The 27,965-nt window shown below is 40.3% G+C and overlaps 1 protein-coding gene and 1 long non-coding RNA gene across 3 annotated transcripts; both read left to right on the top strand.

Moving 5' to 3' along the window:
• The first annotated feature begins 167 nt into the window (after positions 1 to 167).
• Positions 168 to 27,759, top strand: LOC139413210 (oxidative stress responsive serine-rich 1). 2 transcript variants are annotated; one of them, XM_071160327.1, is made up of 5 exons: positions 168 to 269; positions 8,335 to 8,497; positions 14,502 to 14,611; positions 14,791 to 14,901; positions 26,648 to 27,759. In XM_071160327.1, exons 2-5 carry the CDS (start codon positions 8,486 to 8,488, stop codon positions 27,387 to 27,389), a joined length of 975 nt encoding a protein of 324 aa, XP_071016428.1. In that variant the 5' UTR covers positions 168 to 269; positions 8,335 to 8,485; the 3' UTR covers positions 27,390 to 27,759. The 2 variants fall into 2 exon arrangements, with proteins under 2 accessions (XP_071016428.1, XP_071016426.1); XM_071160325.1 differs by having other exon boundaries at positions 178 to 551.
• On the top strand, positions 17,064 to 21,072 carry LOC139413211 (uncharacterized). Its single transcript, XR_011634776.1, has 3 exons — positions 17,064 to 17,267; positions 17,942 to 17,974; positions 18,321 to 21,072. It is a non-coding gene; the product is annotated as an uncharacterized lncRNA (long non-coding RNA).
• Positions 27,760 to 27,965: the final 206 nt, after the last annotated feature.

Raw genomic sequence — 27,965 nt, 5'->3', positions numbered from 1 at the left:
GTCATTAGATATAGTCACAAATATTTAATATTTTTTAAGAGCAATGGGGCTGGCAGGTAGGATTTGGTTTATCCCTATCTCTGGCCTACACTCCAGTACAGTAGGTGGCGGTAATGCACCTTAACGTTGGATGCCAACCGCCGATAAACCCCACCGAAGAAGAAGCGTCTGTGTTCTACGTCAGGGCAGAGTGCGTTGTTGCAGAGTCACTGCGAAGTGGTTCGTGTGTAAACAAGATGTTGGAGAAAGAAAAGTCTGGAACTAGCCAAGTAAATACTGCTTTTGAAAATAATAATAGATTAGAATGAAACTGAATTGATTGTAGTGTGATGCTTGTGGAACGCTAAACCTAATCGAAAAATGCAATTAGCTCGCGTCTGTCATGTCTCATCAATCGATGAGACATTGCTAACAGAGTTAGCTACTTTAGCTAGCCACCTCACTATTGCTTAATAGCTTGCTGCATTTGAGGCCCGTTTGTCGCAGCGCCTGATAGACCCTATATGTCCAGGCCATCCTCAATCTGGACTGTGGACAGGAGATCCTGAGTTGTGAGTACCCCAATTCTCACACGATGTCAAACTTCGATATTGCCTTGCTAGCTAGTATCCACGTTGATTATTATGGAAATGATGCGCAACTTCATCCACACACGGTAGGCTAGCTAGGAGCAATTCCACGATTTTCACTTTAAAATGTACAAAACAAATACTATTGATTTAAAAGCTTAATAAACCGCACAAGTCTATGCACTAGCAGTACCTTGAACAATTTACACCATTTAAGAAAAACGAATTTACTGGAAGAACTGTGGATGCAAAATTTGGTGGCTAGCTAACATTTAGAATCTTTATGCTAAAATCTCACTTAGTTTTTTTTTATGCGACGTTTACCAAAAACTCTTAAATATCTGCACCGAATTAAGATTTAAAGATGTCTACAGAAAGAATGGGGTGTCCGCTATGATATGACACCTTGAGTTTGAAAAAATATACTGTTGTTGTTGAACTAGGCTAGTGAGTGAAGTGTATTTACACCTGGTATCAGATTACGGTAACGGAATTACATAATTTGTTAAATTAATTTCTTAACTGCCATTTTTCCTTAACTATAGATTTAAATAAATTTAAGCAAAGTTGTTATTCCTCAACAAAGTTATTGGAAGTGTTATTACCTATTCTCCTAGGAAGAAACGGGGGAAATTAAGAAATGGGATTCTTGAGAATAATGTTTTAGGATTTCTTCTTGGAAATGCATTTAATTTTAGGGCAGCTAAACCATTGTCTTGATTTGAATGGATACTTTTGTAAACATGAACGCTTTCTTGCACCACAGTTGGCTACCTGATATTTCATTACAGCAAGAAAACAAATTAAACGTGCATTAGCTAGCTAGTAATTAACAATATATTACAATATTGGTTATTGGTTTCAAGCACGTCACTAATGTCAATGCCAGATAAGATATTTACGAGGTTCCTAAGAACTTTGAGGAATTACATTTACAAACTATCTTATGAACTTTTTATTTTTTCCCATAAACTTTACTTTTTTTGTAAGTAATGTTTTGTGAATCCGGCCCCTGATCTGTACTACACAGAAATGCATAATTACGGATATGAATGTCATTATCTTCATGATGACTTATCCTGAATAGGTTCACCATGGAAGAAATATGCAATATCATTATTTGCATATATGGGTATTATTCACCACACGGACTATTATTCTAATCAGCTCTGCACCAAAACAAGACCAAATTTGGTTGGACCTGACCAAATCTTAACCAATCATAGACATTTCTGTTTCACAAGTTTGGACTGTACAGCCACAGAACAATGAGCCAGATATTTCACGGATGTATACCTGTAAAGCATCCGGTTGACATTTTCAGATATGGTGATGAGAAGAAGCCCAGTGGCCGGCAGTGGGAGATGGAGTGATATGGCTTTTGGCCGACATTCTTCTTATCAATGGAACATTTGATCTCAATACAGTTTGCTGTTCCAAAACTAAGAGTGGACTAAGTTTTGTAGATTTTACCCTCTGCTAAAAAAAATACAGTTTAGGAGTGCAAGCAAGGTGTGAATTTAGTTATTGGAAACTGGTGTAATTGCGGCCTGCAATTTGGGGTGTTCCTGCATGTGGGCATTCTTATGTCTGCAGGAACCCCTCTTTATACTTCTATTGGTAAATGTTTTAGCTAGGACAGGCGGGGGCGCTAATGCACAATAATGTTGGATGCCAGCTGCCAATAAACCCCCCAGAAGAAGGGGCGGGGCGACAGCGATAGCTAGCTAGCCGTACAACGGTAGACGGTGTCCTTCGTCCCTGCCAATCGGGTACTGTTTTCCCACAGTTATGTTAATGATGGTGAGGGCAGGCGGGAGAGAAGGACACTGTGTGCTAGCTTAAAACCTCTTACAGCCACTGAGACGCCAGCGTATCACATAGCCAACAGGAAATGGAAGTGCGCAACGCCAAATGCTAATAGTACTCGATAAAACTCAAACTTTCATTAAAACACACATGCAAGGTACTGAATTAAAGCTACACACATTGTGAATCTAGCCAACATGTCAGATTTTTAAAATGCTTTTCGGCGAAAGCATGAGAAGCTATTATCTGATAGCATGCAACACCCCGAAATACCTGAAGGGGACGTAAACAAAATAATTAGCGTAGCCGGCGCTACACAAAACGCAGAAATAAAATATAAAACATTCATTACCTTTGACGAGCTTCTTTGTTGGCACTCCTATATGTCCCATAAACATCACAATTGGGTCTTTTTCCGATTAAATCCGTCCATGTATACCCAAAATGTCCATTTATATAGCCCGTCTGATCCAGGAAAAAACAGCTTTCCAAAACGCAACGTCATTTTTTAAAATGAAAAAAGTTGCCAATAAACTTTGACAAAACACTTCAAACTACTTTTGTAACCCAACTTTAGGTATTTGTAAACGTTAATAATTGATCACGGGGCGATCTGTATTCAATAACAGCTACTCTTGAAATCATCGTCCATTGTCTCTCTCCCATAAGCCTCTTCCTGTTTACTGGATGACAGGAAGGGCCTATTTCTATTTCTATTCCACCAAGGATTAAATCCAATGAAATTGACAGTACTGGCGACATCGTGTGGAAGCTGTAGGAACTGTCAACTGGTTGCTATTTATTTTCTCTTGCCATAGACAATTCAGAGACTGGCGGATTAATACTTTTTTTTTTTTTTTGTGACATGATTTAACCAGTTTTAGAAACTTCAGAGTGTTTTCTATCCACACAGTATGCATATACTATATTCCTGGCATGAGTAGCAGGACGTTGAAATGTTGCACGATTTTTAACAAAATGTTGAAAAAATTCAAGAGAGCTCTAAGAGGGTAGGAGTGCAAAGGCGAATTGACTTATGCGCTCTGTCCGTTTCCATCTTGTCCAGCTGTGCCTGTAACATTTAGTGTAAACCCTGTTTCTTGTATGCATCAAAATAGCGGTCCTTGTACCTATCATCGGGCATGGTGACGACACAATAAAGAGACTGTATGTCACCGAATCGTAGAGTACTTTTGCAAGTTTTAACCCCATGGTATGTGTCGGCAGTTTTGTTGAGCAGGTGTTTCAATGCTATTACAGAGGGTATTGAGTCTCCTGCAGACATAGTTGGATTAGCTTATTTCTTGAGTCAGTTGTTCGTTTCAGCTCGAATGGAGCTAAGAGTGTGTTCATGTTTCCAAGTTTCAAACGTTCTCACGTGCCATTGAAATGGCAGCAGCGGTATCAGAACCAGCACACAATAACGCTTTGCTCAGTACCAAATCCTCATTGACCCACTGTGCTGTCAGTCAGCATGCAAGCAGGCTGACATCGCTGGTCCAAATGTCAGTCGTGAAGCTAATAGCAGTGATGCCCATAACAAGTAGCTCAGGGATGTGCGTTTCAACAATACCATGTAACTCCGGTAGGGCAACATCTGAAAAATAGCACCTATTTGGTGGTGTGTACCGGGGCTCGAGGTGCTCAACCAGTCGGCGAAAGCCAACAACATCATCCACGACAGAGAACGGTTGATTGTCAAGGGCAATGAATCCCATTATCTTGCCGTTAATGGATTTCACCTTTGAGTTGTCTCTCTGAAAGTTTCTTACTCTTTCAAATGACGGCTCGACTTGAACTTGTTTAGTTGTTGGAAGTGTGCGCTTAGTATTTTTCTGCTTTTGTTCTGTGTAGCGCTATATTTTCCGTGGCGTCATCTACCTACATTATATAGGTATGCACGTCAGCTTTGACATCGGTTTTGCACATCGGCTTTAAACCAGATATTGGGCTGATTGTTGGCATTTTTAACTAATATTGGCCGATTCCGATATATCGTGCATCCCTAACGTCTATGTTTGGGCCAAATCAAGGCTGTTTTGGACCGGCCCAAAAATAGATGTTTGTGGATGTTGAAATCAAGGCCAGGACGGACTGACCAAACTTCAACCACTTCAACGTCCATGTTCAGTGGGTGTGGATGCTGGTTACAGTAAGTGGAAAGAGAGGGGGTCATGGGTAGGTGTCAGTAAGAGCCGGTAGAGGTTTCATTAACTTCTTGACGCTACCTATCCCGTTAGCGGGATAATTGTCATCAACAACCGCTGAATTGCAGAGCGCCACATTCAAATAATATTACTAAAAATATTTATATTCATGAAATAACAAGTGCAATATAGCAAAACACATCTTAGCATTTTGTTAATCCACCTGTCGTGTCAGATTTTGAAAATATGCTTTACAGCGAAAGTAATCCAAGCGTTTGTGTAAGTTTATCGATCACTAGACAAAACATTATGAACACCTAGCATCAAAGTAGCTTGGTCACAAATCAGAAAAGCAATCAAATGAATCGCTTACCTTTGATCTTCGGATGTTTTCACTCACGAGACTCCCAGTTACACAATAAATGTTTATTTTGTTCCATAAAGATTATTTTAGATCCAAAATACGTTTGTTTAGCGCGTTATGTTCAGAAATCCACAGGCTCGAGCCGTCACGACAACGCAGACGAAAATTCAAAATAGTATCCGTAATGTCCACAGAAACATGTCAAAGGTTTTTTATAATCAATCCTCAGGTTGTTTTTAAAATATATAATCGATAATATATCAACCAGCACTGTCTTTTTCAGTAGGAGAGGGAGAGACGATGGCTGTCCAAACTCTGTTGAGCAAGCAAAACTCATGCGAACACCTGACGCGATGTTATCTTTCTCGCAAATTTTTCAAAATAAAGCCTGAAACTGTCTGAAGACTGTTGACACCTTGAGGAAGCGATTAGGAAAGGGAATCTGGTTGATATCCCTTTAAATGGAGCAAAGGCAGGCTATGGAACATGGAGCTTTCAAAATAGAAGCCTCTTCCTGGTTTGATTTTCCTCAGGTTTCGCCTGCAATATCAGTTCTGTTATACTCACAGACAATATTTTGACAGTTTTGGAAACGTTGTTTTCTATCCTAATCTGTCAATTATATACATATTCTAGCATATGGGCCTGAGAAATAGGCCGTTTACATTGGGAAAGTTATTTTTCCAAACATAAAAATAGTGCCCCCTAGCTGAAAGAGGTTATCTAGAGAGCGAGGGTTTTTTAAGACTGTTCACACTCGCTTTGACCACCATATGACTAAAAGAGAAAGAAAACAGTTATGAGCTGAACATATATTAAAACAAAATGTAACCTTTTATTTAATTAGGCAAGTCAGTTAAGAACAAATTCTTATTTACAAAGACTGCTTAACCCGGACGACGTCTGGGCCAATTGTGCGCCACCCTATGGGACTCCCAATTACGTCCGGTTGTGATATAGCCTGGAATCAAACCAGGGTCTGTAGTGACTCCTCTAGCACTGAGATGCAGTGTCTAATAGTATGGAAGAACAGTAAAAGGTGACCCAACTGTGGTTTGTGACTACTATGATTTTCCATTGTAGCCAAATCAATTGCAGTATTAGCGTATTTTAAAAAGGGGAAAAAATAAAATAAAAAAATGTATAGGTAATTTTATTACCGATTTGGTAACAAAATTACGAGTTTTAGTCACTTAATAAACAAAAAATTATATTAGTACAAACACAAACTAATTGGTAGGTTTACCTTGTTACTTCTGTTAACTTTCATTGTCCTTCCTCATGGGGTCAAACATTTTGGTAACAGAATTACAAGACACACGGCAATATTTTTTAAACTTACAGAAGGCAAATAATTTCTACAAAACTGTTGATATTAGTTGGCAGGGGTCTTTACATGTATTTATAATACCTTTTAAGACTTTCTGGTAGAGGTTTTGTAAGACCCCTTTTCGATCAGTTTGACCAGAAATCAAAGCCAATACTTACGCCTAATTTTTAAGGGTGCTTGTTATCTGGAATACTTGGGACATCCCAACTCTGACGTTACCCAATTGAAGTTTGTATTTAAAATGGTACGGGTTAAGTTTAGGCTTAATAACTTCTTACGGCTGAAATCCCGTTAACGGGATCGATTTGACAGCCAGTGAAAGTGCAGGGCGCCAAATTCAAACAACAGAAATCTCATAATTAAAATTCCTCAAACATGCAAGTATTATACACCATTTTAAAAATAAACTTGTTGTTAATCCCACCACAGTGTCCGATTTCAAAAAGGCTTTACAACGAAAGCACACCATGCGATTATGTTAGGTCAGCGCCTAGTCACAGAAATCAGCCATTTTTCCAGCCAAAGAGAGGAGTCACAAAAAGCTGAAATAAAGATAAAATTAATCACTAACCTTTGATGCTCTTCATCAGATGACACTCATAGGACTTTTTCATGTTACACAATACATGTGTGTTTTGTTCAATAAAGTTCATATTTATATCCAAAAATCTCAGTTTACATTGGCGCGTTATGTTCAGTAATGTTTTGCTTCCAAAACATCCGGTGATTTTGCAGAGAGCCACATCAATTTACAGAAATACTCATCATAAATGTTGATGAAAATACAAGTGTTATGCATGGAATTAAAGATATACTTCTCCTTAATGCAACTGCTGCATCAGATTTCAAAAAAAGCTTTACAGCGACAGCACACCATAGAATAATCTGAGTACAGCGCTCAGAGACCAAAACAAGCCATACAGATACCCGCCATGTTGTGGAGTCAACAGAAGTCAGAAATAGCATTATAAATATTCACCTACCTTTGATGATATTCATCGGAATGCACTACCAGGAATCCCAGTTCCACAATAAATGTTTGTTTTGTTCGATAAAGTCCATAATTGATGTCCAAATACCTCCTTTCTGTTCGCGCGTTTAGTTCACAAATCCAAATTCACTAGGCGCGTTCACTAGGTCTGACAAAGTCAAAAAAGTTACATTACAGTTCATAGAAACATGTCAAATGATGTATATAATCAATCTTTAGGATGTTTTTATCATAAATCTTCGATAATGTTTCAACCGGACAATTTCTTTGTCTTTAGAAGTAAAAGGGAACACAGGTTCTAAAGACTTGACATCCAGTGGAAGCCTTGGGAATTGCAATCGGACCAAATTTTACACTGTATATTGGATAGGCAAAGACTTGAATACCTACAAACCTCAGATTTCCCACTTCCTGGTTGGATTTTTTCTCAGGTTTTTGCCTGCCATATGAGTTATGTTATACTCACAGACATCATTCAAACTTCAGAGTGTTTTCTATCCAAATCTACTAACTATATATTCTAGCTTCTGGGCCTGAGTAGCAGGCAGTTTACTCTGGGCACCTTATTCATCCAAGCTACTCAACTGCCCCCCAGCCATAAGAAGTTAAGGGTTAGGTTAGGGACTTCCCAAGGAGCCCAGATAGCACTAACCAATTTTTAAGATGGAAAATAGTTGAAAAATTTGTCTATGCCTTCATTTCCCCAAAATATACTCTTCGCTTTCATTTGACACCCAATTTGATATGAACCTATGAACTTCACATGTTGGTGCTCATGGGTTCATTTTAAATAGAAATTAACCTAGCTATCCGCTAGCTGTGGTGATTGTGATAGCTAGCTAATGAAATCATTGTGCATTGCTGTTGTGGTGCTTTTCTAAACAGGTCTGTGTTTAAGGTCTGCACGCTGCTGTTTTGAAAGGGGTTGCCTTACAGTAGCAGAGCCTATTTGTAAAGCCTATTCACCATATTATGGCCAGAGATGGTTCATATTATTCATACAAAATCTGATTAGGCTATTGCTAATTAGGCTATTCCTAAATCTGATTAGGCTATTGCTACTAGCTACAGGAATGCAAACTCGTCACTTTTCGATGATATTTGCTGTTTTGATTTCAAAATAGGTCATCCACGTGAAAAGTAAACAGACGCAGAGTGCATCACCCATGAAGCTATAAAAGAACAGATCTTCTCCCTGTGTGATCACATTACCTTCTCTGTCAGCTGTGTCATCACACACTCCACGCAACATTGTCCCTGACTGGGATATTTGGAATGCAACTCGAGGTAAGCAACCTATGTTCAAAAAGCCAGCCGCATCTCCAGCCATTAGCCTACTCAGCTGCTTCTCTGTTGTCTGTTGTTTCTGTGCATCTCCATCTAAAACCATCTAAAACAGAGCACTGTGACACGTGCTTGTGCCTTTGTCACAGAAAAACGCAAGTTTCTAGCCCAAACCCTTGGCGCACATGTTTTATAATATAGAAGATAAAAAGCTTTTAAAACTTGTTAGGGATAGATGTCCCGTCAACGGGACAGTTGTAAATCATGCAGTGCCTTGTGTCACGATCGCAGATTAGAGAAACAACAAATGTTGGTACATATAAGTGTCTTATATCGTCTGAAAGCTGAAGTTGTTGTTAATATATCTGCACTGTCCAATTCACAGTAGCTATTACTAAGAATTAACTACTCATGGGCTGAGTTTTTGGTTTGATATCAAACAACCTTGTTTAGTCATGTTAGCTGGCTAGCTAGCTAACAACTTGTTAACTTGGCTATGCACACATTTGAATGGCACAGGGAAACGGGATAGATAGCCTACTTAACTTCTTGCTCCTACTTGAGACGCAGATGCCTCAAGTAGACACCTGGAAATGCAAATGCGCTACGCTAAATGCTAAATGTACTCGTTAAAACTCAAACGTTCATCAAAATTCACATGCAGGGTATTGAATTAAAGCTACACTCGTTGTGAACCTAGCCAACAAGTCAGATTTTTAAAATGCTTTTCGGCGAAAGCATAAGAAGCTATTATCTGATAGCATGCAACACCCCAAAATGCCTGAATGCGACGTAAACAAAGATATAGCTTAGCCGGCGCTACACAAAACGCAGAAATAAAATATAAAACATTCATTACCTTTGACGAGCTTCTTTCTTGGCACTCCTATATGCCCCATAAACATCACTATTGGGTCTTTTTTTTCGTTTAAATCGGTCCATATATACCCAAAATAGCTTTCTATGGAAGCTGTGTCATTCAGAAAAAAACATTGTTTTTAAACGCTGCGTCATTTTTTAAAATTAAAAAAGTCGACGATAAACTTTCACAAAACACTTCGAAATACTTTTGTAATCCAACTTTAGGTATTAGTAAACGTTTATAATCTATCAAAATGATTACAGGGCGATGTATATTCAATAGCTCCTCGTTTTCAAATCAATGGCTGCCAATGTGCACATTCAAAACATCCTGGTGGAGACCGGAAGAAATGGAATCCAGTTAGTTGGATTTACAAAGAAAAAAGTCCCTTGAAAATGACGACAATGGCGACATCGTGTGGAATCTGTAGGAATTGCATGCAGATCCATAATTAATTTTGTGCCCTTTTAACAACCCATGAAATTGACGCATGGAAATTATTTTTAGCTTTCAGAGAGCAGTTTTTCTTGCGTTTTTTGATGAAACAAACGATCTGTTATAGTCACAGCCGTGATTTAACCAGTTTTAGAAACTTCAGAGTGTTTTCTATCCACACATACTAATCATATGCATATACTATATTCCTGGCATGAGTAGCGGGACGCTGAAAAGTTGCGCGATTTTTAACAGAATGTTCGAAAAAGGAGGGGGTAGACTTAAGAGGTTGTAAAGAGATACTTCAAAGGTAGGATGCATATGCCAACGTAATTTTTAAGCTAAATCTGAATCAAAAGTCAATCTATTTTTTTGGTGTTAATTAAATTCTGTTTGGTGCCTAACTTTGGGAGCAGTGTGTGAGAAAGAGTAGTGTGGGTGGGGGAGTATGTATGCTGTGTGTAAAAGTGTCTGAAGAGTAAGCTAAAGATGGTTTCATGTAGGGCTAGTGTGTTTTCCCCTTATTGCCAAAATGAAAATGCAGATTATGCGTTTATATTCCTTACTATGTCTGTCCTGCCCAATCACAAGTAGACCTTTTGGATATGAGCAAATCAGCTATTTTCTGCAGTAGCCTTTTATATTATACAGTAGAAAGTGTGGTTAAATTCAATCTGTTGTATTGAGAAGAGGTGTGAATATCAGGGACAGGTTTTTCTCCGCAGCACCTTTGTGCAGAACGTATACAGGGTTCGATACTGCGACAAAAACAGTCACATTTGAAGCTATTTGACTTGGCAGTGCGACGCACATTTTGAATTGGCCAGTGAAAATAAATTACATGGTCACATTAGTTTTTGGTTCAATTTGCAATTTTTTTGTCAATATGATGTGCAATTGACCATAATAAACCAACTTTTTATGAAGAGGCAACAACGGCATGGGAGTGCCCCTGTCTGTGTGTCTGGACTCAACATACAGGGGAGGTTTTGGAAACCCTTCGATCATCCCCATCAGTGACCCTCTTGGGCCAGTGAACAAAATGTTGTAATAATGGTATTTTTAATCTAGGCTATATAATTTAGAAAAACAGATGGATTCCTTAAGCTGTTCCTTATGTCGATTTATTTATCACACACGCGCAACTCTCAAACAGCTGGTTTTTGAATTTTGCAATTTTTCTTTGGTGGTCTCTGGGGGGGATAAATCTAGCTAGCTAAATCAGCCATTGGCTAGGCCATCAAAAGCTAGATAGAAGGCATTTGCTGTTCAACTGTATTAGGGCAGAACTTTGGAGTGCCAGTGGAATCAACCAATTACATTTTAACCTGTAATGGGTGGGACCGTTTTTACCAAAATGGTTCAATTTAAGGGTGTAACTATTCTGTTGCGGTAAAACCATGTCCATTTATTATTACCAAGACAACGTTGAATGTTTGCCTCAACTTGGTTTTTACATACATCCATTAGAATGGGAACCCAGTTTTTGGTCGCTTTCTCGTTTTAGGACATGATACAATAACTCATCAATAACTCTTTAAACATCTCAAACGGCATGACTGACTAGCTACCACATGTACATTCTTCATTAGTGTGTTTGTGTCGGGAGCATGTTTTATATTTTGTCAGGCAATGCCCACGTTATTGTGACATTGTATAATGTAATTATTTTATAATGTAATTTTGCCGTGCGGTAGCAGAGAGAACAGTCTATGACTAGGGTGGCTGGAGTCTTTGATCATTTTTAGGGCCTTCCTCTGACACTGCCTGGTATGGCAGGAAGCTTGGCCCCAGTGGGCCGTACGCATTACCCTCTCCCCGTAGTGCCATACCAGGCAGTGATGCAACCCTCCGAATGCTCTCAATGGTGCAGCTGTAGAATCTTTTGAGGATCTGAGGACCCATGCCAAATATTTTCAGTCTCCTGAGGGGGAATAGGCTTAGTCTTGCCTTCATGACTGTCTTCGTGTGTTTGGACCATGATTGTTTGTTGGTAATGTGGACGCCAAGGAACTTGAAGCTCTCAACCTGCTCCTCTAGAGCCCCGTCAATGAGAATGGGGGCATGCTCGGTCCTCCTTTTCCTGTAGTCCACAATCATCTCCTTTGTCTTGATCATGTTGTGGGAGAGGTTGTTGTCCTTGCACCACACGGTTACGTCTCTGACCTCTTCCCTATAGGCCGTCTCATCGTTGTCGGTGATCAGGCCGTACACTGTTGTCATTGGCTAACTTGATGCCTGGCCATGCGGTCATGAGTGAACAGGGAGTACAGGAGGGGACTGAGCACGCACCCGAGGGCCCCCGTGTTGAGGATCAGTGTGGTGGATGTGTTGTTACCTACCCTTACCACATGGGGTTGGCCCGTCATGAAGTCCAGGATCCAGTTGCAGAGGGAGGTGTTTAGTCCTAGGGTCCTTAGTTTAGTGATGAGCTTTGAGGGCACTATGGTGTTGAACGCTGAGCTGTAATCAATGAATACCATTCTCACATAGGTGTTCCTTTTGTTCAGGTGGGAAAGGGCAGTGTGGAGTGCAATAGAGGTTGCATTATCTGTTGGGGCGGTATGCAAATTGGAGTGGGTCTAGGGTTTCTGGGATAATGGTGTTGTGAGCCATGACCAGCCTTTCAAAGAACTTTATGGCTACAGACATGAGGGCTGTGGGTCGGTAGTCATTTAGGCAGGTAAACTTAGTATTCTTGGGCACAGGGACTATGGTGGTCTGTTTGAAACATGTTGGTGTTACAAAGTCAGGGACAGGTTGAAAATGTCAGTGAGACACTTGCCAGTTGCTCAGCGCAGTACATGTCCTGGTAATCCATCTGGCCCCGCAGCCTTGTGAATGTTGACCTATTTAAAGGTCTTACACACATTGGCTGCGGAGAGTGTGATGACACAGACATCCGAAACAGCTGGTGCTCTCATGCATGTTTCTGTGTTACTTGCCTCGAAGCGAGCATAGAAGTAATTTAGTTTGTCTGGAAGGCTTGTGTCACTGGGCAGCTCGCGGCTGTGCTTCCCTTTTTTGTAGTCTAATAGTTTGCAAGCCGTGCCACATCCGACGAGTGTCGGAGCCGGTGTAGTACGATTCAATTGCATTGACTCTTTGCCTGTTTGATGGTTCATATGAGGGTGTAGCGGGATTTCTTATAAGCTTCCGGGTTAGATTCTCGCTCCTTGAAAGCGGCAGCTTTTTTAGCTCAGTGCGGATGTTGCCTGTAATCCATGGCTTCTGGTTGGGGTATGTACGTATGGTCACTGTGGGGATGATGTAATCGAGGCACTTATTGATGAAGCCAGTGACTGATGTGGTGTACTCCTCAATGCCATCAGAAGAATCCCAGAACATATTCCAGTCTGCTAGCAAAACATTCCTGTAGCTTAGCATCTGCTTCATCTGACCACTTTCTTATTGACCGAGTCACTGGTGCTTCCTGCCTAAATTTTTGCTTGTTTTTTTCCTCTAGTTGTACATTTAACATGCGGTTAGAAATTATGTTAAACAGATTTGTTTCCCTGCATTAAAGTCACCGGCCACTAGGAGCGCCGCCCCTCGATGAGCGTTTTCCTTTTTGCTTATGGCCGTATATAGCTCATTGAGTGCGTTCTTAGTGCCAGCATCGGTCTGTGGTGGTAAATTGACAGCTACGAAGAATATAGATGAAATGCTCTACCTCGGGTGAGCAAAACCTTGAGACTTCCTTAGATTTCGTGCACCAGCTGTTGTTTACCCCTTGTCTTACCAGAGGCCGCTGTTCTACCCTGCCGAAAAAGCTTAAAACCAGCCCAGCTGTATGTTATGCATGTCGTTATTCAGCTACGACTCGGTGAAACATAAGATATTACAGTTTTTAATGTCCCTTTGGTAAGATGTACGTGCTTGTAGCTCATCTATTTTATTATCCAAGGCAGATTACCCACTTGTCGTCGGATCTTTACAAGCCACCCAGACCTTCGTCCCCAATATCTCTGTCTATTTGTCCAGCGAATGAGGTGGATGAGGGCCTTGTCGGGCGTCTGAAATAAATCCTTCCCGTCTGACTCGTAAAGAAAAACTATTCCTCCAGTGCGGGATGAGTAATCGCTGTCATGATATCTAGAAATTCTTTTCAGTCATAAGACACAGTGGCAGAAACATGTACAAAATAAGTTACAAATAACGCAAAAAAAACACACAATAGTATAATTGGTAAGGGGATCGTAAAATGGCAGCCATCTCCAAACGGCATTGCAAATGTGTTTGATTTAAATGGATAGTGCGGGATTCAGTCAGGTGAAGGTAGTTTAGCGAGTGAATGGATGCTAATTGACCTCATAGACTTTGTCATTGTGCAAACCTAGTTAGCAGCTTCCTTCAAACTGCTCGCAGAGACAAAAATGGTATCCATGAGTTCATCTGACTCTGGGTAAGTAGAAAAAATGCTTTATTTCCAACATCTCGCACTATCCCTTTAAGTCTGTACCTGTTTAGCGACATCCCACTTCGGAAGGAATATTCGTAGTCGGTAGATAGTTTTCATTAAATCTGCATGCCTTACATCATCACCGAGCAGTTCACAAGAAAGTATTTAAGCCAGTTGTTAGATGCTATAGTGTGAGAACATGACAACTTTAGCCAGCATGTCTATAACAAACCTTACACTAGCAAGTCAGTCACTCACATCTTGAGTCAGCAGTAATACCTCGCTAATGAAGTGTTCTTGTTTTATAGCTGGGTGGCTGGTCACTACAACCTCCTCCCACTATGGAGGAAGGAGGAAAAGACTGTGAGGACGAGACCCTACAAACTGCCTTTAAAAAGCTCCGGGTAGATGCTGAAAGGTTCGTAGTACTGTTAATGGCTCTTACATTTAACTCTTTCACGTTTTAGGTCCTTCCTTACTGGTTGATCTAGGGTCAGTTTCCAGGATTAATGTAATATTTCTTGAAAATTTGAAGTCTCAGTTAAGTTCTTCTGATGTTCAGTGTATTGTGGTCTGAGTTTTTGTTGGTTTCTTTAGCTTGCCTGCTACGCTGCACGTCTGTGAGACCATTACTCCAAGAGTGGTTAGCCGAGCCTTTCTAGAGGGTGCCAAGCCCAAACTTAGCTGCCCCAAGGAGAACTGGCATGGGTAAGGAAAGGCCTTACAATCATTGTCCACTGTTTTATAAGTATCTTCTTGCTATGCTTCTCTATTGTCTGTTCCTTTTTTATTATTTAAGTATAATAACTTGTTAGAACCCCTAGGGCCAGATTCAGTTTTATAAGTTCTATATTTGTAAAATGTACACATTTTGTAATAAAAATGTAACACATTGTGTTTAAAATGAGTGCAAAAAAGGCTGTATAAAACAAATTACACAAATACTGAGCTATATTGATTGCAAAAAAAATGAAATTATATTATTTTATACTAATATAAATGCTCAGAAAAAGATTTGGCCTAGCAAGTAATACAAAAAAGAGCCAGCACCCTATTTTACAGTAGGTTAGGGGTTATTTTCTGCTTATAAATCTTTGTTTCAATGCTAAACCCACCACTGGTGTGTGTGGCCAAAGAGCTCTATTTTCATGTCATCCAAAAAATGTAAACGCTTGAAGATTTCTAAACGGCATTGGCACTTGGATTGGAACTCTTTGGCCACGCACATCAGTGGTGGGTTTAGCGTTGAAATAATAAGGATTCATAAGCATAAAAGAACCCCATACCTACTGTATAGTATGGTGGTGGAAGCAATTTTGCTCCTGGAGCCCTTAAGGTCAATGGCATTATGAACTTTAACCAGTATGAGGACATTTTAGCCAAAAACCTGGTTGCAAGTGGATCTTCCAGCAAGACAATAACCCCAAGCACACATCAAAATCCACAAAGAAATGGTTAATTGACTATCAACATTTTGCAATGGCCATCTCAGTCTCTGGACTTGAACCCTATTGAAAACCTGTGGTTTGAATTGAAAAGGTCAGGCCATAAGATCTGGAAAGATTCTGTATGATGGAATGGGCTAAGATCCCTCCTAATGTGTTCTCCAATAAAATATTTTAGAAAAAGGCTCAGTGCTGTTATCCTTGCAAGGTGATGTATTGAAAGGTATTGAAAACGGGTGCAAATAATTTTGACCCCTATCTTTTTGAGAGGAAAAAAGCGTATTGATTGTTAAAATTGCCATCTGAGCAATTTATTGGTATAAAATAATCATATAATTTAAATTGTTTGGCATATAACAGCACAGAATTGGTATTATTGTTTACAATCTTTTTTCCCCAGTTTTCTTTATCATGGTGTGCCAATAACCGCCGCAGATTCATGTCTCAATTATCTCAAGGCTCAAAAATACATCTTTAACCTGTCTCGTCCCCTTTATCTACAGTGATTGAAGTGGATTTAACAAGTGACCTCAATAGGGGATCATGGCTTTCACCTGGTCAGTCTGTCATGGAAAGAGCAGGTGTTCCTTATGTTTTGTACACTGTATGTCAGGTTTTCTGTTAGGAAAATTTGGCACCGGACAACTTGACCAGTAAGATTTTAATTTACTGGACATTTGAAAAATTGTCCAGACATCCATATGCATTGGGTGCGTAACGCATTAGGGCATCCACCCACGGTGCTCAAAATCACATTTAGATGTAATTCATCTTAACAGAATAGAATTTTGCCTGTAAAGTTGTAATAAAATAAAGTAGAATGATGTTCTTATTCCAACATGACAGGTTTTATAGAAAAGCAAAACATTGCCCGTTGTCTGTTCCCTGCTATAAATCACTTTATAGCAGCAGGTTAGGAGAATTAGGTTAAGGTTAGCTAAAATGCAATTTTGTTTATTTTTTACTTTTGACGTTAATTTGACAAAAGCTGGGATCCCTTTTAGCCATGACCGGGCTTGGCTGTCCCACCACCCTCCATTCCATCTGCGATTCAGCAACACAAGCAGTTGAACGAGGACACTCTAGGCAGCCACAAAATTAATACGTTATTAAACTGATGTTGTGCAATCAAATTCAATATGTACATAAATTAAATTTGTTAAGGCTGGTTCATTGAGAGAAAGCTTATTTTACAATGCTCTTGAAGTCACTAGTTTGCAAAGCTCAAATTATGTCACTCTTTTTACAGTTCTACTGGATGATGTTAATAAATTGTATATTTACTGTAATTTGAACTATCGTGCGGTTGTGTAGTCTACCATGGTATGAATCACAATACCCATAAAACCTATCGGTCAAACACGGAAATGGTTCCAATTGTTTTTCCACCATTTCAATTTATCCATTGTGGATTTTAGAAACACTTCGAATAAGGGCTGTGTTTCGTGGAGACTTACCCTGGTATGGCGTTTTGATAACCATGTACGTCTCCTGGACAAGGTTACTTTTTTTTTATCAATATATTCGCCTGTATTCAATGTGGCTATCAAAGAGAACTACAAATTCCTGTCTCAAGCTTCAAGTCACTCACCAGGGCCATGATGACGAGACTGCCGAATCGAGGCAAAGGTAAGCGTCTCTGAATTAACTATCTAATATTAGCTACATTTATTAGTTAATACATTGGCTAAAATTGTTTCAGTTCACAGAATTGCCAAATGTCTTGGGCAAGTTTTACATTGAAAATGTCTTTATCTAGCTAGCTCATGGTTAGCTAGTTAGCAACATTACCCTGGCTAGATGGCTACATTAGCCGTCTATTTGTCTAGCCATTAAAATGCATGAGAAATTCAGAAAAACAAGTTTAGCTTTCTTTTGGCTTCTATAAACCAACAATAGCTCACTAGTCAGCAGTTTAGCTCGCTAATTAACTAACAAGTTAGCTTAGATGGTGAAGCTCTAGCGATAGGAGTTCTTAATCATGTTTGTTTGCGTCTGTGGGTAGCCTACTTCAAGTACTACTTTACTTGTAGCTACCCTAGCTAGCTGTATTATTTTAGTCTGGCATTCTCTCGAGTCAGTGTGCTTACTGTACTGCAGGAAAACATTATGTGTGCTGTTACCCTCTGGACAGCAGATCATTAGTATAGGTAGTAGGCAAGGTTATGTAACCTTATTTGGTGCTATCTGCTATGGTGGGTTTTAAGTTCATTGATATTCACACATTTGTTTTTTTGAGGTAGAATTACTGTAATGTTAATGATTCCAAATTGCTAACCTTATTTGCACCTTGTCTATTCCAGAACCATTTGGTGTGCCTGAGTCTTCTCAACTAGGTAAGCTGTTTCAACCTCGACCACCATTCTCCTGTTTTTGTCTGTTTCAGTCATTGCAAGAAGTCCTGAGGAACAGGAGCGTGTGAAGGGTTTTGTCCATGCCCTGCTCTAACAACTGACTTAAATAAGCAACATACCGAAAGGCTATGATTTGTAGTCAGGCATGGGCTGGGCTGGAACAAAAGCCTATACACGCTCTTGCCATTCAGATCTGGAGCTGTCCATTCTGTACTATGGTTACACTTGGGTGGGGTTATTGCTATAACACATGCTCCACTCTCAAATTGAAGTTGAACTTGTTGGAAATGCTGTGATCGCTCATCGTCTTTAATGTTGTGATCCACAGACACAAGATGACCATGATTTGAATGCTGAAACTGAGACGTAATGATGTCGAGGGACATATGCATATGCATACCACGAGTATGATTGGACATGGTCCGGATATTTGTGACCACTACCTACAAGGGGTGCAGAAGCACACCAGCACCCCATTTTATTTTTATTCCATGGCCAACAAGCTCTCTAGCTACCCTTTATTCCACACTGTCTTTCAACTTCAGACACTTTGCAACTCTCTACCCTACCATCACCCATTTCCCCTATGCTGCTTCCTTCACTTGTTCTTCTGATTTGATAACATCTAGACTCAGTAACACATTTAAGTGTTGTGGTGTGCTGTTTTTGCTATTGACAAGCAACATTGACAAGAAGGGTGTTGATATTGCTGCTAACTTGTTTTGAGTCTTAAGTGCATTTCTCATTTTACATTTTTACATTTGAGTAATTTAGCAGACGATCTTACCCAGAGCGACTTACAGTAGTGAGTGCATACATTTTCATACTTTTATTTTTGTTGTTGCTGGAGTTGGCTAGTAATTTATATAAAACCTACCTTACGCATCCAGTTTTTCCATTTGTAACCCACCCACCAAAATCACAATATGCTGTTTTACATGTATTATTTGTGCTGGCCTAATTCCTAAAAATGGGAAACATAGAAGAATCTGTTCGCTCTCAGATAGTAATAATAGTTCATATGGTGCTCTTTGATGTCCCTGGTGTGTGGCATTGATGAGTAAATCATTGAATGTTTACTTAACAGTGCATACATATTCGTATATGTTATGTTAACTCTTTTTTTATTTAAAACAATGTGATTGTTGGAGTTTGGGTGTCTGTGATTCATGGGTGACACTAAACTATTTTTGTCAAATATATGTTTATTCATTCATGATTATGGATATATTCTGCAATGAGTTAATTGGGCTTTGAATCTGCAAACAGAACATGTCAAGTTAGATCTGAACTGCTTTAATACAGCAGTGCATTCTGACAGCATTAATTGAAGTAGATTTGACCTTGTTCATATAGTTGGCAGAAATGATAATGGATTAAATAAAGACCTCTGTCTGAAGGAGAGGAGTATCTGGTAAAATAAAGGTATGTTGCTAATATCATCTAGCTAACTAGATATATAGCTTCTTTGCAAAAACCAAGTAGTATTCATGGAACATTATAAATATCTGACTGCTACTAGAATAGTATTCCATACAAGACCAAATGCATACCGTAATTTCTGGACTATTAAGCGCACCTGAATATAAACCGCACCCACTGAATTTAAAAAATATATATGTATTTTGTACATAAATAAGCCGCAACATGTCTATAAGCCAGAGGTGCCTACCGGTACATTGAAACAAATGAACTTTACACAGCCTTTAAACGAAACACGGCTTGTAACAAAAATAAATAGGCTTTAACGAAACACGGCTTGTAAAAAAAAAAATAGCAGTGAACAGTAGCCTACCAAGAAAGTCATTGGTCACTCTTCCTCCTCCTGTGCACTGAAACCAATGAAGTCATCTCTTACTGTGTCGGAGTTGAATAGCCTCAGAATTGCTTCATCCAATGTTGGGTCACTTTCATCCGGAGGCAAATTCCCCGCTGAACTCATGCTGCCCTCTTCAACATGCAGCAGTCCAGCCTTTCGAAAAGCATTTGACAATGCTCCACGCTGTCAGGACCCACTGGCAGACTGGACCATAAGTTGCTCTTCGCATGCGGCCCGTTTTAGTGAAGGATTTCTGCCCACTTGTCATCCAAGCCTCCCACTGAACACGGAGCGCCACCTTAGATGCACGATTTACGCTGATGTCGAGTGGCTGCACATACTTTGTTGTGCCCCCAGGAATCACAGCTGGAATTGAGTTTGTCCTCTTGATGGCTTCTTTCACAGAATATGTTATGTGGGCCCTCATGCTGTCCAACACGAGCAATGCCTTGTTCTTGTGAAAGAATCCTCCCGGTCGCTTGCTGTAAACACTCTGTATGCCATTCATGCATTAGGCCTTCCGTCATCCATCCTTTCTTGTTGACTTTCACAACAATGAATTTCTCTGTGTCTTTGCCATGATGAGGGTGACAAAATGACTACCGTAAGCAGAATGATGGGAAGTTTGAGTGCGCTCGATTTACTTCACTATATGTGACGTGCTCAGTTTTTTGGCGGCATGAATCTTGTGAAAGCGGCCGCGTCATTGTATAAGCCGCGAGAGGTTCAAAGCATGGGGAAAAAGTAGCGGCTTTTAGTCCGGAAATTACGGTAAATAAAACAACAAATATTAGTTAAATAAAATATGGAACTGTAAATTAAAATGTTCAATATATCTTTCATTTTGGATCAAGGTAGCACGTCATCTATGCTCGGACACGCATACCCGTGATATATTTCCCCCTCTTTTCCCGGGGGGGCACAAATAAAAAGTAGGTCTTATACTTTAACATATTCAAGAGTACAATACGAAGTTTCATGACTCTACGTGCATATTTAGTGATGTAAAGATGGCCTCATTTCTACATTTGACCAAATGTACAGTTTAAGCTCTTAAATATTTGGGGCGGCAGGTAGCCTAGTGGTTAGAGCGTTCGGCCAGTAACCGAAAAGTTGCTGGATTGAATGGATTAGCTGACAAGGTAAAAATCTGTTCTGCCCCTGAACAACGTAGTTAACCCACTGATCCCCGGTAGGCTGTCATTGTAAATAAGAATTTGTTCTTAACTGACTTGCCTGGTTAAATAAAACATTTAAAAAACTTATGGTTATACGTGCCAGTTCCTCACTCGTTGCCTCAAATCTCTCATTTTATGTCATGGATCCTAGCATTTGTTGATTTAGTTGCCATACCTACGAGGATCAAATGAAGAAATGTGTTTTCCTGCTGGTAGACGGAGATCCTTAGTGGAATGAGAAAATGCGTTTATCAGCTGGAGGATTTGGAATCCTATGCAGACATTTGCCCTTGTAACCAGGAACACGTTTCGTTAATAAAACAAAGAAAACTAGAGACCGCTGCAAGCATCCAAGGTTAGATAACTGTTTGTGTCCAGCGGCCGACCACGCGTCATATGTTTATACAGAAAGAAAATACCACAACAGAGAAAATTGTCACAGTTTTATAGGACACCTACACGAAACACTGTTTTTCAAATCCATGGTGGAAAAACTATTGGAACCATTTTGGGGTTTGACCGCTAGGTTTATGGGCGTTATGACTCCTCCACTGTGGGGCTCAATTGATAACTCTGTTTCCTATAGAAAGTTGACTGCCTTGTGATTGCAACATTGTCACTGACGTGAATAGTTGGCAACGATGTTTCGTTTCCAGGTTCTGCTGAACTGAAAGTCACCAATTGCACATGATACATATCATTAGTCTCTCTACTCTAGTGTAGCAATCAATTTCAAATATTTATACTATACATGAGACGGGCGGCATATGTTGGTCTTGCCTAGGGCGGCAGCAGAAGTGCTAGGACCAGGCCTGACGAACACAATAAATGGCCTCTAATTTACTTGCGTTTGCGGTGGATCTGGGCCTGCTCAAAGTGAGCCGCTGCTGTTGGGAAGTCAAAACTGTCCAACTCTTCAGAGCAGCTTGCGTTGCGCATCAGCCTTGTTCCTTTTTCCTCAAGATGGTGCGATTTGAGGCCGCCTTTACTCTGTTTTGGAGGAAAAATCCGCTTTCGGCGGGCACACTGGAAGTGAACACAATCTTTGCCAATTTTGCCTAGTTGGGGTACACTTTGCTGAAGTCCCTTAAGAGGACCTTGCGTGAAAACTGAAACACGCACTCGACACTAATTTCCAAGCAGCTTGAGGATTTATTAGCCTATGAAGTATATTTGCCTTTGAAGTTGGAGCACATCGACTGGTATTTCCATTAATTAATAAAAAGCATTATTTTGCTATGGATTTTTTTTCTTTCTGCCGTGGACAATTTGACCAGCAATTATTTTTTTATCGGCCAAAAGTAGTATTTTACCATCTAACGGAAACCCTGGTGTGTGTGTGTATGTGTGCGCACGCACACACACACACACACACTTGCTGGTCGAAAGTTTTAGAACACCTCATTCAAGGGTTTCTTTTCATTTTATACAATTTTCTACATTGTAGAATAGTGAAAACAAACTAAATAACACATGGAATCATTTAGTAACCAAAAAAGTGTTAAACAGATTAGATTTGAGATTCTTCAAAGTAGCCACCCTTTGCCTTGATGACAGCTTTGTACACTCTTGGCATTCTCTCAAACAGCTTCATGAGGAATGTTTTTCCAACTGTCTTGAAGGAGGTCCCACATGCTGGGCACTTGTTGGCTGCTTTTCCTTCACTCTGCGGTCCAACTCATCCCAAACCATCTCAATTGGGTTGATCGTGGGTGATTGTGGAGGCCAGGTCATCTGATGCAGCACTCCATCCCTCTCCTTGGTCAATTAGCCCTTACACAACCTGGAGGTGTGTTTTGGGTCATTTTCCTGTTAAAAAACAAATGATCGTCCCACTAAGTGCAAACGAGATGGAATGGCGTATCGCTGCAGAATGAGGTGGTAGCCATGCTGGTTAATAAGTGTGCCTTGAATTGTAAATAAATCACTGACAGTGTCACCAGCAAAGCACCATTGCACCTCTTCCTCCATGCTTCACGGTTCATGTGAACCACACATGCAGAGATAATCCATTCACCTACTCTGCGTCTCAAAGACACGGTGGTTGGAACCAAAAATCTCAAATTTTGACTCATCAGAACAAAGGACAGATTTCCACCGGTATAATGTCCATTGCTCGTGATTGTTGGCCCAAGTAAGTCTCCTTATTATTGGTGTCCTTTAGTAGTGGTTTCTTTGCAGCAATTTGACCATGAAGGCCTGATTCACGCAGTCCCCACTGAACAGTTGATGTTGAAATGTGCTTCTTACTTGAACTCTGATTCATTTATGTGGGCTGCAATCTGAGGTGCAGTTAACTCAAATGATCTAATCCTCTGCAGCAGAGGTAACGGAGTCTTCCTTTCCTGTGGCGGTTCTCATGAGCGCCAGCTTCATCATAGTGCTTGATGGTTTTTGCGACTGCACTTGAAGAAACATTCTTAACATTTTCTGGATTGACTGACATATCTTAAGGTAATGGACTGTTGTTTCTCTTTGCTTATTTGAGCAGTTCTTCCCATAATATGGACCTGGTCTTTTGCCAAATAGGGCTATCTTCTGTACCACACAACTGATTTGGCTCACAAATTCACAAATGAACTTAACAAGGCACACCTGTTAATTGAAATGCATTTCAGGTGACTACCTGAGAGAATGCCAAGGGTGTGCAAAGCTGTCAAGGCAAAGGGTGGCTACGTTGAAGAATCAAATCTATTTTGATTTGTTTAACACTTTTTTGGTTACTACATGATTCCATATGTGTTATTTCATAGTTTTGATGTCTTCACTATTATTCTACAATGTAGAAAATAGTAAAAATAAAGGGAAACCCTGGTATGAGGTGTGTCCAAACGTTTTACTAGTTCCGTATACAGTTGAAGTCGGAAGTTTACATACACCTTTAGCCAAATACATTTCAACTCAGTTATTCACAATTCCTGACCTTTAATCCAAGTAAAAATTCTCTGTTTTAGGTCATTTAGGATCACCACCTTATTTGAAGAATGTGAAATGTCAGAATAATAGGAGATTTTTATTTCTTTCATCACATTCCTAGTGGGTCCGAAGTTTACATACGCTCAATTAGTATTTGGTAGCATTGCCTTTAAATTGTTTAACTTGGGTCAAATGTTTCAGGTAGCCTTCCACAAGCTTCCTACAATAAGTTGGGTGAATTTTGGTCTATTCCTCCTAACAGAGCTGGTGTAACTGAGTCAGGTTTGTCAGCCTCCTTGCTCGCACACGCTTTTTCAGTTCTGCCCACAAATGTTCTATAGGATTGAGGTCAGGGCTTTGTGATGGCGACTCCAATACCTTGACTTTGTTTGTCATTAGGCCATTTTGTCACAACTTTGGAAGTATACTTGGAGGTCGTTGTCCATTTGGAAGACCCATTTGCCACCAAGCTTTAACTTCCTGACTGATGTCTTGAGATGTAGCTTCAATATATCCACATACATTTCCTCTCTCATGATGCCATCTATTTTGTGAAGCTCACCAGTCCCTCCTGAAGCAAAGCACCCCCACAACATGATGCTGCCACCCCGTGCTTCACGGTTGGGATGGTGTTCTTCGGCTTGCAAATCTCCCCCCTTTCCCTCCAAACATAACAATGGTCATTATGGCCAAACAGTTCTATTTTTGTTTCATCAGACCAGCGGACATTTCTCCAAAAAAGTACGATCTTTGTCGCCATGTGCAGTTGCCAACCGTAGTCTGGCTTTTTTATGGCGGTTTTGGAGCAGTGGCTCCTACCTTGCTGAGCGGCCTTTCGGGTTATGTCGATATAGGACTCGTTTTACTGTGGATATACAGTGGGGAGAAGTATTTGATACACTGCTGATTTTGCAGGTTTTCCTACTTACAAAGCATGTAGAGGTCTGTAATTTTATATCATAGGTACACTTCAACTGTGAAAGACTGAATCTAAAACAAAAATCCAGAAAATCACATTGTATGATTTTTAAGTAATTCATTTGCATTTTATTGCATGTATTTTCATGCATTTGGTTTTTGTTGCCATGTAGAATGTCTCCTTTCAAAAAGTCACCAGAAGTGACCTCAGTCTTTCTACAGAAAAAAAGTATATTGGCTGGGCATGCCCCTGGGCCCCCAAGCTTCCTTTGTCACCACTGCTGAAAATAATCCTAGGGAAAACACAAACTCTTTTTTTCAGCTGAAAAAACAACCGATTTAACACATAGCAGCGGCTAACATCTCACACATACTGTATTCTGGAATACCAAAAGGAATGTAACGCTGTTAAGTGAAATCTGTCAACTTGTCAATTTATAACTTCATTGTTTATCGAGGTTATTTATGGCTAATCACAAAGATCCAAATATATTCTGATTCCACTCCTTCACTCTGATTCAAATCATTTTTGCTGATTTTGAATATTTGCAAAATAACATTTTGCCACGACCAACGGGCGCAAATCTTTGACAAATATTCGTAAGAAATTACTAATCTGATTCTAATCACAAAATTGTGATACATGGACAGCCCTAATGTCATTACACAAGTAAACAATGGCTCATACCAAACAATAGATTCAGTTAATAAGACATGACCACCAGTGGCAGTGTGAACCAAAGATATTGCAGAGTGAGAGCAATGCAAAAGGCAGCACTTTAAAGCACCCACACAGAGCATCTGTGCATGTGCAGGAAAGTATGGCCACTCTTCTGCAGCTTGATAGCTGCATGACAAGAACTGCAAAGGAGATTAGCATCTTGCTATGTGCTCTTTGTTGCTGCGGAAGTCAACCAAGTACAGTTAATGTTTACTTTGTACCATTTTAAAGACTCATCAACATTCAAAATCATGTTTTTCATTAAATGTTATGATATTTGGATGACACCAAATCAAACTATGATGACCAAAGTGTGAAAAATTGCTGTTGCTTCTACATTGATCAAGTTTGATCATAAAGTTACAATTCCACCCCCAATGTAAAACACTTGGGTTCACGAGGTGGGATTATTAATACACCAATGGTAACATTATCTTTATAAGTACTGCCTTGTTACCAACATCCGCAAAGTGTGTTTGCAAAGGGGTGGGGTTTATATAGCAAGATAGCTGTACTACTGGTTCCAAAATTTGACTGTAGGGTGTCGGCAAATATATTTAAAAATGTACACTGTTCAGCTAGATACTAATGTTTCCCTTTTCATTTGTGTATGGTGTTAACTAGTTACTGGCTAGCTCGGTATTCAGCCAGCATGGAACAAAAGGGCGAAAGGGTAGTTCTGATGCAGTTGTCAGTGCTGCTATGAACCGAATCACAAGAGACATGCCAAACAAGTGGTGTATAAAAACATCATTGATGCAATTTCAGTGTTTGAGTTGCTTTGTGTATCACAACATTTGCTTGATGATTTTCATGCAACTGTTCACTGCAAGTTTCTTGACTTGGGCATTTCAAAGAACTGTCACTCAAGGCGAGACCATGACTGTAAGCTCCCCGCCCACTCAGCCTATCTTTTCAAACTTCCTGGTAGTTAGCCACGAGACAGTGCTTTTTCTAATTTACAGCATTTCTATTCCACCAAAATATAATGCGTTTTATTTTAGTCACTCAAAAGGCATGGTAATCAGAATGACTGTTTGGGTCCATTTTTATTTTACCATCATAGTTATGTTTGGTTTTAACATTTTTGTTTTTCTATGTAGTAGTTGTATGAGGAAGACGTCAAGAGGAGCCGTGAGAAGCCAAAGACGCCGGAGATCCAAGTCTCCCATTCTCCATCCTCCAAAGTTCACCTACTGTGGTTCCAAGATGTCGCCCTTACCTGGCCATCTGAAACACAAGAGCTTGCCAGAGGCTGAAGGTTGCAGCTCCTCCCTGGAGATCCCCGCCAAGAAGGAACTGCTCTCCTCGGGCCACTCCTCCCCTGTGTTTGGCGGTGCTGGCTATGAGCCCCACATCCCCGCTGCCTCTGGGGAAGGCCCCACAGCCAAGCTGGAGGGCAGCCCCAGACAGCCCCTGTCTGACGACAAGGATGTCCCAGAGGCAGCTCACTGCGTAGGGGCTGAAGCCAAAACCGGAGCTGTGCCCTCTGACTTCAGGTCCCTGTCAAAGCTCCACGAGGGTGGGGGCCCGTGCCCCTGCGCTCAGAGCGAGTGCCAGTGCACGGGCTGGCAGGGCATAGAGGTCTACTCCTTCACGGGCCTCCGTAACATCCTCTCAGAGTGCGAGAGGAACCTGGCGAGCCCAGAGGATACGTCCCAGACCTCCCTGCAACAGAGAACTCAGACCGATGGGTCCACCACATCAACCTCCCCGCGTTCCTGTTCCGAACAGGCTCGGGCCTATGTTGATGACATCACAATAGAGGATCTTTCTGGTTACATGGAGTACTATCTTTATATTCCCAAGAAAATGTCACATATGGCAGAGATGATGTATACTTAAATAAGTAATTGAAAAAATATATACATTCTGGGGGGGTGGCTTAAGGAATGGTTAGGCATGAAGTAATTTAAATATAAGGTTTAACTGTTTATTACTGCAGTTTCTCCATTCTCTTCTTTGCAACTCCAGTACCAGAGCTGAAAGACACATTGTATTTTTCTTATTACTTTTGAATTATTTGTTTTCTTTTAATTTTTCATGATTGTCCTTATTTCTGGTTGACAAATGAAGTTGCCAAAGCTCTATCGCAAAAAGTGCAGGTGGGATTTGTTGGTATATGCAAAGCAAACTTGTAATGCCAAGTGTGATTGTTTTCCACGGCCAAAGAGGTTTCCATTTCACTCAATAAAACATTTTTGTTGAAAACAGATGTTTGCCTTTGTCACACTTTATTTGTATCACTATTTTACCCTTTGTGTTTATTGTTTGATTCATATTGTTTGTGCTGCAATAATGGAGAAGCTAGAGCAAAGAATTGTGCCCTTTTGTGATAAAGCACCACATTTCACCCAACCAGATCAATGGGCTCAAATTGGACATGTTCCACATGTATTTGTTTCTAAGAACTCTATGGAA

This window comes from Oncorhynchus clarkii, chromosome 7, assembly GCF_045791955.1.
Source record: "Oncorhynchus clarkii lewisi isolate Uvic-CL-2024 chromosome 7, UVic_Ocla_1.0, whole genome shotgun sequence".
In the NCBI taxonomy this organism is placed as follows: domain Eukaryota; kingdom Metazoa; phylum Chordata; class Actinopteri; order Salmoniformes; family Salmonidae; genus Oncorhynchus; species Oncorhynchus clarkii.
This window is presented reverse-complemented; position numbering and strand designations above follow the sequence as displayed.

What these genes read in the sequence shown, in the direction of transcription:
- LOC139413210 (XM_071160327.1), top strand. An exon ending in CTCCGGGTAGATGCTGAAAG is followed by an intron (nt 14,612 to 14,790) that starts GTTCGTAGTACT and finishes TGGTTTCTTTAG; the next exon opens with CTTGCCTGCTACGCTGCACG. An exon ending in CCCAAGGAGAACTGGCATGG is followed by an intron (nt 14,902 to 26,647) that starts GTAAGGAAAGGC and finishes TTTTCTATGTAG; the next exon opens with TAGTTGTATGAGGAAGACGT.